Source organism: Octopus sinensis, linkage group LG6, assembly GCF_006345805.1.
Source record: "Octopus sinensis linkage group LG6, ASM634580v1, whole genome shotgun sequence".
NCBI lineage: Eukaryota > Metazoa > Mollusca > Cephalopoda > Octopoda > Octopodidae > Octopus > Octopus sinensis.
The window spans coordinates 45,648,028-45,660,555 of NC_043002.1; the positions used below are offsets into that span (position 1 = coordinate 45,648,028).

The window sequence follows — 12,528 nt, forward strand, 5'->3', positions numbered from 1 at the left end:
TATTTTTTCCAAAGGTTTCAAAATATCAACTGTTATTGCCAGTCATGAAAAAACAGTAATATTTAACCCTTTTATTACAAAATATCTGTTGAAATACACTGCCTTTGTTTTAATTTTGAAAATAACAAATTATTTAGTAAAATAATTTTGTCATTATGAAACTGGTGTTTGGAACAACTTCACACAGAATTTTGATGGAGTGTTTTAATTTAACCCATTAACATTCAGTTTACTCTGTCAAATATAATTCTTATTTATTCACATTGGCATCATGCATTACTCATAGCTTTGAGATTTCAGTGTTGTGATTTTTTAGTTTTTAGAATGACATTCTAGGGTAGGTGAGAAAAAACTGGTAGACTATTTTGGCTAGTTTAAATACTAAAGGGTTAAATCACTTAAAAACATTGAAAATTGTATCAGATTCAAGGCTGTCATGTGTGCGTCAGTATTAAAAGAGTTACAGATCTAGGAATAATTTTTTATGAGTAAGTGAAGTTTTATGAATATTCTTCGATGTTCTTAACTTTTTAAGTTATGGCATTCTGAACATATAAATTTAATGATGTTTGATCTATTACTACAAACTCAGGCACTTGTGATAATCTTTTGTGAACAAAATACCATCAACCATTGTGCTTATGCTAACTGAAGAAGAAATCATCTATATGTTAGCACAGAAGTAGTTAACTTATCGTTTTTGAACAAACATCATGATCTTGGAGAAATGTTAAGGGCTTAATATCATTAAAAATAGCTAACACATTATTTCTCTGGTCATAAAATGAAAAATAACAGATGCAAGTGAGTGAGGATTATTGTCTCATTGACAAATTGTAGATGGATTCTCTGAAAGTCAAGTGGATGTTTTTTTTGTTTCCTCTCTTTCACCATTGCACTCCACATGATTAGAGATTTTTTTCACAGTACCACTGCATAAAAAGTATTGACTAGCAATTTTGTTGCTGTTTACTTTTTAAATTATTTTGACAATTGTTAGAATATTTTCAAAATATTTCTTTGTACATTGTAGCTCACACACATGGTTCTTTTATGGAATTTTTCTTCTTTTCTTAAATATTTTCTATTATCCTCTCAGCAAACAAAGACAGAAAGCAAAACTGGTTAGCTCTAGTAATAGGTAATTTATGATGTAATTATGCAATCTTTGCTGTGATGGAATATGGCCTATTTTTATGAGTAAAAGATTTTCATATTGAACCTACCTCACGACAGGAGACACAGATGCAGGCAGCGGCATCGAACTCCCTTGTTGACCAAGTGCCACAGTATCAGTGTAGCTCATTCAGCGGTGGTGCCCCAGCATGGCCGCGGCCTTCGGGCGAAAACATTTTTAAGGATTTAAGGATGTATATTCAGTTAAGGAATAAGTAGAAGAGCTATGAAGAACAATTTAGAGGCTGCTGAGAAAGCAGCTTGATGACTTTGGCTGAAAAGAGTTGATTGGTGTGGTCAGTAGAATTGGATACTGACCTAAGCTTGATCAACCTCGGTTGAGACGCCTGGATGAGGGTATTAAAGACCCCAAAGAACCAGTGATGTCAGGCTACAACACTGACAATATATCTGAGATTGTATCAGCAGATGTATGCTGAACTAAATGATTTTTTTTGTGAAAAATTCAGTTTTATGGTGTAGCCATCTTAATTTGCATATATTATCAATAGTCTTCCCTATTCTTCCTTTTGAAATTGGAAGCTTTATGCCTGTGTAAGAAATTAGTATCAGTATCATTCAGATTTTTTTTTTGCTTAAAATTTTTGTTGGGCCAATGCAAAAGAAATTATTATTATTATTATTAAGAGTGGGTGATGGCAGAATCAGTTGTGTCGATCAAGATGCTTTATGGTATTTAGATGTGTTCCCTTATATTCGAATCTCACCAAAGTTGACTACAGATTTTTTTCTTTTTGTAGTGGTGATGGTGGGGGTTTGATAAAATAAGTATCTGTTATACACTGAAGTCAGTCTAATTTACTTTATCCTTTCCTAAAATGTGTGGTGATGTGCCAATGTTGGAAATCATTTTATTATTATTATTATTATTATTATTATTATTATTATTATTATTATTATTTATTTTCATCTGTTTCTCTTGTGAAATTATTACAATGGAGAGGAATATTTTTTTAAAGTTTTTTTTTCCCCCCAGAAATACTATGTTTTATAATTCCTTGCCTTACATTTCTTAACTCAGATCCTGGCATGGTTTATTTTGCCTGTCATTTATTTTAGTTCATAAAATAAATACCCATAAATACCTGGTGCAGATATAGTGGTTGTTTACTTAGAAGTTAGATTTCACAACTTTGCAGCTCCAGGTTCAAATCCTACTGCACCACTCTGTAGATACTTGCTTCCACCATAACCTCAAGTTGACCAGTGTTTGTGAGTGAAATTTAGTAGATGGAAACTGTACAGAAGCCCATTGTGTGTGTAAAATATAAAATATATTTTTGTGTATGTATATACTTTCAATAAGAAAATTGTCAATTAATCAGTGTGTCAAACAAAAATGCCAATATTATTTATTCAGACTGAGCAGTGAACACTCCCTGTCACTTTTGCCATCAGAAATGAAGTGAAGCAGTAATTGGCCTGTTGAAAACTTATATGTATTGTTCACAAAATATTTAAGAATTGAATATACTGGTGCTGATACAATGGGCTTAACTTCATTGTCCTTGCGTCAAAACAAGTTCTTATCCTTGGTTTTATTGACATTATTTTTGTAAGAAAATGCTGAGTTGTCAGAATTGTTACCTCATCGGATGAAATGCTTAGTGGCATTTCTTTTGGCTTTATGTTCTGAGATCAAATTCTTCTGTTGTAGATTTTGCCTTTCATCCTTTCAGAGTTGATAAAATAAATACCAGTTGAACACTAGGGTCACTGTAATTGATTAGCCCCCTCCTTCAAATTTCAGGCATTGTACCTTTAGTAGAAAGGGTTATTAGAATTATGGACAATAAATGTTGGGGTGGCAAAAATATAGCAGACTGGATAGGTAAATGCCTTATTTATATTTTGAGTTCAAATTCTGCAGGGAACTGACCATAGGTGGACACTTATGAATATCTGTTGTAATGTACCACATACCATCTCCTATTTTCTGTCGAAATTGTAAAGTATCTGTTTCCTTGTTCCATTTTTCCAACTTCAAATCCTAACTGATTAAGCTTTGGTTTTCTTCTGACCAGCTACTCGAATTACACTGTGTAAAACAAAAATTTTATATTTTTTTGTCTTTGGGCAGTAAGTGTTATTTCCTATTTGCTTCTATCTAGAAATCAAAGGAAATGACTACTCTTTCCTTCAAACTTTGCTTTTGTGACCTGGACATTTCAGACAGATTCAGCACTGAATTGCTGAAGCAGAAATATCAATAAAGCAAATACTCTGCTCAGCACCACAGATTTGCTTGTCAGCTGCTTGACCTTAACCACTTGAGCATGTCCCTTAATGGCTGACAGTACGTACATCTCTGATCATGAGCAAGAGTAGTGGGGGAACATCATGTGTTGAGAGGGATTCTTTGTAAATGTAACAAAAGCAATGTTTGAAGGAAATATTAGCCATTATTCATATTTTCTAGGGGTAAGCAAATAGGAAACAACAGTTGCTATACTGAAGGACAAAAATTGTGTTACACAGTGTTATATATTGGAAGATAATTGAAGTCTGTCAGATAATAATACCATAAGCTTTCAATCATGCAAAAAAAAAAAAAAAAAATCCCATATTAAATGGTTCTGTTTAGTTAGCCAAATTCTAAATAGAATGTGTATATTTCACATTTACACACCTATTATTGTTGTTAAAGTGGTGAGTGGGGTGAATCATCAGTGCATTGGACAAAATCGCTTAGCAACATTTCTTTGGTTTCCTTGCATATTCTGAGCTCTAATCATGCTGAGGTTAACTTTGCTGTCCTTCTTTTGGAGGCTCCATAAAATATAGTACCAGTCTAGTACTGGGGTTGATGTAATTGACTAACCCCATCATTCCTACACTTGCTGCCCATGTGCCAAAATTTGGAACAATCATTATTGTTGTTGTTATTTTATTTCCGTATTAAATCTTTTTCACAATTGTATAATTTCTAAAAAGAAAACAAATTTTTAAAATTTATTATTGTTATTTATTTATTTATAATTATTATTATTATTTATCATTATCATTATTATTATTATGGATCACTATTATGTCAAAATCTTGTTTTGTTATTTTTCTTTTATTTTACTTTTTTTGTATTTAAGTGAAGGTTATGTTTTTGTTTTTTTGTGTTTGCGTGAATCATAAGTAGGATTTTATACATAGATTTTTACAGAGAAATTAGCCCACACACAATATATATATATATATTAGATTTAAGATAACACAAATAATGAAACGCTTGTTCTGAGCTTTTAACTTACATACACACACTGCAATTTAGCTCTGTTTTAGCACTTGGAAAGAGGAACCTCTGCAAGTACAAAAATGTGCCAGTGTATCGCTGGGTATGTAGGTGCATTTTACTGATCTGGACAGCAGAGTAGAGTAAAATTGACAAGTGACGCATTCAGATTTTCCTAAAGATAGTTTCTTTTTGAAAGAAAAAAAAAAAACAAAGAAATAGATTTGGTTCAGGCAAGCAGATTTAACCCTTTACAATTCAGATTACTCTTGTCAAATGTGACGCTTCTTTATTCACATTGTTTTGAATTCATCGTGCATTATTTAGAAGTGAGATCGATATAATCGACTGCTTGCCCTCCCCCACATTTTTGACTTTGTACCTATACATAGATTATGAGATTCATCACCACAGTATATATACTTCCAGTATAAATAGGAAATCAAATATAAAAGATTAGAACATATCATCTGTCAGCAATGGTGTTTGGTTAACAGTGTATAAGATGTAGAATTTACCTTTTTTTTGCTTATGTATTTAACCTTGTTTCTCTAAAATTGTTGATTTTTTTTTTAATACTTCCTCTTCAAAGGTAGGATGATTCTACCAATAGATGACAAAAATAATAGTTAAATTGTGTTCACATGATGTATTGTTTTTTGAAGAACAATATACTTAAGGATATTTTATGGGGCATTTTTCTCTTAAAGTTTTAAAAATCTCTTTGGGTGTTTATATATGGATTCTTCTCTGTTATCAGCTTTTAAAATTTACTTTTAAATATCATCACAAAAAGCATAATTTCCCAAGTTATTTTTTAAAACAATTTTTCTCAAATCAAATTTTCTTATAATAATAAAAATAAATCATCATTATCATTTTAATATTATTAATGAAAATTAATAGAAATGATTACTAACCATCATTAGCAAAATCATCATTATTATTTTTTCCAAATTTATTTTCAGTCCCAGTAATATTTGATATAGGTTCATAAATATTCATTGCAAATGTTATTTCCTAATATTTCTAAATTCACTTTATATATATATATATATATTCATTCACGTACAGTAAATAATTTTTATCAAATCCTTATTAGTATATGATTATATAATGAAGATAACACTTTTTCACTTTCTCTTGTAATCATGTTGATACCATAAGTTTGAGAGCACATATAGGTCACCTGACTAAATTATAAATTCGGAAAGTTATACTTTGATTTACATTTTGGATTCATAGAAAAATGGCTAAAATATATCTGTGTATATATTTGCGTATTTTTTTCAATTCTTTGATCTCTTTCCTCTAAAGAATTTACTGGTTAACAAAAAAAAAAAAAAAAGAAAGAAAAAGAAAAAAGCACTGTCATTGGAATTTAGCTAATAACAACAGTATAGTTATGTCTTAAAATTCAGAAATGTTTTGTATATTTTTACTATTCCACTTACAGCTTGAAGTTGCAGAATATTATTAATCAGCTGGCCTCTTTCTTAGTTTGAAAATCCCAGTTTTTCTTAACTATTACTTAAACACTTCTTAACTTCATCATGTACTCCAGTGATTATTGGTGTGAATATAAATTTATAATCTAAATAGGTTTCATAACTGTTGACAAAAAATGCTCTCTTTCTCACCTATTTTTGAATGAAATGTTCACATAACTGAGCAGCTGACCTTTATAGCTATCTCAGGCAGTTATATGCCTCTTGTGTTTGCAGTTAATGGAAGCTTTGATGGGAATGTTTCACCAGTATTTCTTATGTTGGGGTGTACGTATATCATCAAAACTAGAAATAGTTTTGTGATAATTGTCTCAAAGCAATCCTTTTTATAGACAGCTTTGAATATGCTTTCAATTACAAGGTCATGCTGCAGAGGAAGGTAATATCTTGATAACATTTTTGGGTACAGATATGTGACATAATCAATACTTTTAGCTGCTTCTTGGATGTTTAAGAACTTCACTGTTTTCTTTTCTGTTTGACAGCATCTTAGGTTGCAAAAGCATTTTCTGCAAAATATTAAATGATATAACAGTTATGAGTCCAAGAGCAGCTATGCTTTTTGATGTCCCCTTTATTACTCAAATATCCAGAAAACTTGATATTCATTGGTCTGTTTGAGGTGATTTCAGTCCAGCAGTTTTGGGTTTATGTCGAAACCTCAATCAATAAATGCTTCTAGGAGGGTTCACTCCCAGCACATAACATGCTACTCACTTAGTTTTAAAGCGTTTGGTTGATGTATTAGCTTTTACTATTTTTTAGCTGATGCTGTTTGAGAGATTATTATACAATACTCAAAGTTTGTCTGGATTGATCTTAAGCCTCTTCCCCAGTTGTTTCTTCTGAGATCATCTGTCAATGTCAGTATTTTTGTGGAAGTTTCCAGTTAATATTAGGATCTTGCAGCTTTTAAGTCTAGTCAGGTATCCTGAGTGTGTTGGTATCAGTACTGATTCTACAAATGCTTTGTGGGATATTGTCTTGTAAGGGGAATGTTTTGACTGCCACATATTTTCAAGTCTGGTTATAGTATTCTTTGGTCACTCTTTGTCCACTGCACCTTTATATGATACATTTTTGTCAATACATAAGCATTTGATTTATTGAATAGAAGAAATAGAGACCACTGATGGTTAATGTTTTTCCTTTGGGAAGTGTGTTTCTTACATTCAACTATTAAATATTAACTTTTCCTCTACTCAGATTTCAGTCATATTTCAGATAAATGCATTAAATTCAGTGTATTTAGGTCATCAATGAAAATTATAGGTTACATTCATATTTCTTGCTGTTTTTCTTGTGAAAAAAGGGTACAGGATTTAGTGCTTAAATTTGGAAAAAAATTTTTTTTTAATACATTATCTGTTAGGAATATTTCCTTTGAAAAATTTATTACATTAGAAATAGCTGTGCTTTCAGTTACAAACGTAGTTGCTTAACCAGCAACTAAGGCAGCAAGTTTTTTCTTTTCTTTTGCTTGATGCAAAATATTCCAGTATTCTTGAGTGAAGATTAGTTAAATGGTCTTTTTATAATCAAGACATGTGACAAAATTTCTACAGTACTTTTTTTTTTTCACTGTTGACAGCACAGCTTCATCAAAAGTTGTTCAGCGCATATCCACACCTCTTTCTTTTCACGTGTTTGCTCATCACTCACTAAGTTGTTGAAATTACAGTAGTTTTGGAGGAAATGATTTAAACAGTTAGTGTAAAGTTTATACATAATGTTTAGGCAAGCTTATAACTTTTGCCAATTAGTATTTTCAATTCTTGTCAGCAAGATTTGCCTGTGTCATTGCAAACCAGTTAGGTGTGTCAGTGTGACTGGTGATCTGTAGAACATTTTCATCAGTATTCAGCAATTAAATCTCTCTTCTTGAGCCTCCAAGTCATTGTAAAAAGATCTTGCCTGAGTCATTGTATGGATTTTAAACTTCTAGAGGAACAATGGAATTAGTATTCTACTGTGTGATGCAGCTAATGAGTAAAGCATGACAGTGTTAAGATAGCAATGCTTTGGCAGCTCACATATCTCATATGTAACAGATGATTAACTTCAAAAATACATATAATTGTTTTGGTCTATCAACATTCAGGCAATCACTTTAATAGAACACATTTATGCATAATTTTTGCCATCAGCATTGTGGCAAATTGAATTTGAGTGGAGCTTCTACTTAGACGCAAATAAAACATCTTTGATGTTTCTTTCGTGAAGGATGTGTTATCTGTTTTCCATCACAAAGTTTTATTGATCTGGTCCACTTCTTAATGATTGGCTTCTACTATAATCAAAATTTCACACTGAATGTATGGCTGAATCATGATTTATGAAGACCTAAAGACAGAACATAGTTGGTTTGAAGTGATGCGAAATATTAATTTATTGCATAGATATTAGGAAAGAGTGTTTGTGCAATCTTATCCATGGACATTCTTTTTCAGATTTCAACTTTACCATCTTGAATATTCTTGCAGGCACAGTATATATGTGTAGTAAGAAGCTTGCTTCCCAACAACATGGTTCCAGGTTCAGGCTCACTGCAATGCATCTTGGGCAAGTGTCATAGCTTTGGGCTAACCAAAGTCTTGTGATTGGACTGAGAGAAACCTTATTTATATTATTTACATTTGACGGATATTTGTCCTCATCTTGTTTGTGATTAACAACAAACAAGATGAGGACAAATATCCGTCAAATGTAAATAATGTACATAATTCCTCATCTCTTAAATATAGAACTGAAAGAAGCCTGTCGTGTGTGTTTATGTCTCCTTGTAGTATTGTGTGATAGTTGTAAAATGACTGTCACTGTCATACTATCAGTGGCATTCATTTCCAATACTTTTCAACGCGAACATGTCTGACCATGGAGAAATGTTACCTTTCTTGGAAATAAGTGAGGGTTGGCAACAAGAAGGGCATCTGGCCTTAGAATATCTGCCTCAGATATACTCCGGCCAACCTATGCAAGGATGGAAAAGTAGTTAAATGATGATGAAAAGGGGGATCATTTTCCTTACATAGGAAGTTTCCTCTCAGTGCAATGCATCTTCAAAAATGGTGTGGATAACAGGATTCATGTTGGTCATGTTGTTTTTGGAAGACTGTTCCACTACATCTTCGGTATCAAAGCCACCACCATCATCAAACATCGGATCAGCTGGGTAGGCCATATGCACCTTATGAATAGGACTAGATTTCCCTATCAGATCATCTTCAGTGAACTCAAAACAATGATAACTCAGAGACCATTAATTTGAAAATCTGGGAGAAACATGCAGCATATTGCAGGCTCTAATTTCTAACCATCTCAACTACTGCAGAATTACATGATTGAGAAGTCATAGAGGCTAAATGAGAAAGGAAATGAAATACTCAGAAATGGGAAGAGCCAACAGTGTGTATGTGTGTGTGTGTGTGTGTGTGTGTGTGTGTTTAATTTGACCAGTTTTATATGAATTATGATCCCCAAAAAAATGGTTGTTAAGCAATGTAAAAAAAAATATGATAGTTAATGTAGAGAATATTTATATCATTCCATTTAGTAATTATCCCAAAATAGCACTTAAACCCATTTTACTCGTAAAACTACATTATTTTTTATAAGCAAATTATGTAACTGTAGCACATAACCTATTTAAATCTTACTCCAAGGTTGAGACAGCATTAGTATTCAGTTTAAACTCTTTCAGATTATTTGGTGGGAAGTAAAAATATGGTTGGGCAAATTTTTAATGTGAGACAGCAAGAATAATAAAGATAGCTTGGTGTTTCAGTGATTGAGAACTGAAACTAATATAGTAGTAATAGAAGAGACAGAAGGCACATACAGCTTACTGAGGTACTAGTGCCTGAAATGTATTAGTTATTTAAGTCTTATTATCAATTTAAATAGTGATATATTCTTGAGGTTTAATATATTTTTCTTTCTCTACTTTTATCAGAACATTCAACAATGGTGGGATTTATTTTGTAATCTAATGACTTAATCTGTTGTATCCCATGCTATTTCACTAAATTCTCTAGCAATTATTTTTTTTACAGATTTTTAAAAAAATCTTTAGCAAATTAAAAATGATATTTATTGTAAGCAATTTTATTTTGAAATGTAAAGAAATGTACTTTTGATATAGTTTTTCATTTTTTGATATTTTTCTTTGTTTAATAAAAACATAAGTGTATATCTGGTATATTTTACAATCTAGTATATTTTTTTAACTGTCAAATTTCAGATGTACTTTTCTTAAACATCTCACATATTAAAATACCTATTTTACTGGATTCCTTGATTTTTTTTTTTTAAAAACATTATTTAATTATTTTTTAAATTTTAAGTTTCTTTTAACTATATCTTTTTACCGTAATGCCAATCGGATGATTCCATTTTTTTTTTAATGCTTATAGATACTTATCTCTTTCACTAAAGGAAATTAATTCTGATATCACATTTATGTATTTATAATTATTTTCATTCAAATTTTCAACTGCAGGCAACCAAGACATATTGATTTGTGGTGTGTGTAAGCTTGAGTTTACTAACCTACACACCTTAGCCCAACACAAGAAGCTTCCCTGTAAGCTTCGGTTTAGTTGTCAGTGTCAAAAGACTCCACAGCCTGGTAAGTAATGTTGATAGATTCACTGACAGACACAAAATCACTATTTCCAGTCTGTTAGTTATCCTCTAATTTGCATAAATTCTCTCATTTCCCAATTTATAAAAATCTGCTTAGGCTGCATTATGACAACAGTTCTGATATTTCAACATACTTTTAACATTCTCTTCATTGAATATACTTCTGCTCTGATAGTAATATGATTTATATAAAATAAATTATTTTTAAATCTGCTAATCTCTTATGACCATAATTATATTGTACATCTACATAATGCTCTTATTACTTACTTCAGCGAGCACATCAAAGCCCCAAACAAATCTGGGGTTATCATCTGCACCAGACAAAGCTCTCAGACTAATATTAGTCGTTAAGCTATTATTCTCATTACATAAGTATCTCTTATTAGATTTTTTAATACACACTAAATATGTGAACACTAATTTAACTTTAGCGTATACTGTAATAACCCATGTAATTTATGCACTTTTTTTTCAAAAACTTGAATGTGTGTGTAAATTACATGAGTAGATCGTTTCCATAATTTTTTCATTGAGAAAAGACATACAAAATGTGAAAATTCATATTGGAAGTTGACTCATTTTATGGCAGAATAGGTTTTTACAGAAAAAATAATGGCTTAAATATGCATAATAAAATCGACTTTAATTTATGCTGGATGGTATAATGCTTACTTTTTCTGTATAAATTACTAAATCCATTAAATGGTTAACTAATTTTTGAAGTCTGATGTTCATGCTGATAAAAATGGTCTGGGCCATATTTTACATTGCATGGAGTTTCTTCTACCTATCACAATGGAGCACATATTTAATATCTCCTTTGCAGTAAATGATTCATAAGTTCTGCTCGTACTAACAATAACAGTAATGATAAATTTTTAAGTTTGCCTGACAGTTTATAAATGTGAAAGGGATTAAAATTTCAATACTCCATATCAAAGGTTCTAACAAGAATAGGTGGAAAAGATTTGTTTACATAATCAGTTTGATCAGTCACCTTCCTCTGTCAATTGAGTAAAGTGTCATCCAAGCTGATGTTTATTGGTAATTAAATTTAATTTGCAACACCTGTGCATATCAGCTTTGTTTTTGTTGGTAATTCTTATCAACAACTTTTCCTGTGATCATGATTTGAGAAGACATACAGCAGTATGCTAACGATCGGACATAATCTCTTGTAGGCAAGAAATGTGAAATAAAGTTTATGATAAACAACACAAACACTTTGTAATTTAATAGCTTTCAATGTGATACCTGTTAAACAGAAATTCTTTTTATTTAATGAAAATTTAATAAAATCTAATCATAAGTGAAATTATGCTAAATACAACTAAATTGAAAACCTTTTTCTCCTGGCCGTATCGGCAATTCTGAAAACTTTGGGGTGCAAATTTTACATGAATAGAAGCTTTTTGTAACAAATTTTATCCTGAAAATCACCTGCGTAAATTACACAAGTACGCAAATTACATGGGTTTTTATGGTATATTATACACTTTATATTTTTTTATGTTCATCTTTTTAGTCTTATTACTTATGTTTATGATATCATTGTTCTAAAGGTAATATTTTGTGGGATGATAATGAAAGAAATGTACTTTGCTGATAATAAACATGCTGCAAATACTCTAGTAGGGATAGCAATTTACTATTATTACTCATGCTTTGATTATTAGCTGCGACTAGGTAATGAAAAAGTTCAATGTAAACTCTTCTTGCTAGATAACCTCAAATTTTATATTGACCCTACATTTTACTATATGTATGTTAAAACATCATTGAAACAAGTCATATATCAATTCTGATATTAATTTTTTTTTGTTGTGGATTTTATAATGTTAAACAGCTACAGGTTATTTTATTAATATTGCATGTAAAACATACATACACACACGCATATATATATATATATATATATATATATATATATATCCATTTATGTATCCTACTTAA

The 12,528-nt window shown here is 30.9% G+C and overlaps 1 protein-coding gene across 4 annotated transcripts in view; it reads left to right on the plus strand.

The window, feature by feature from the left end:
* The window catches only part of LOC115212971, a 48,612-nt gene that overhangs the window by 31,420 nt on the left and 4,664 nt on the right, over nucleotides 1-12,528 (plus strand). For all 4 annotated transcript variants that reach the window (XM_029781833.2, XM_036503861.1, XM_036503860.1 and 1 more), the window contains exon 5: nucleotides 10,427-10,555. In XM_029781833.2, coding sequence (XP_029637693.1) covers nucleotides 10,427-10,555 — 129 coding nt within the window. The remainder of the gene's footprint in view (nucleotides 1-10,426; nucleotides 10,556-12,528) is intronic.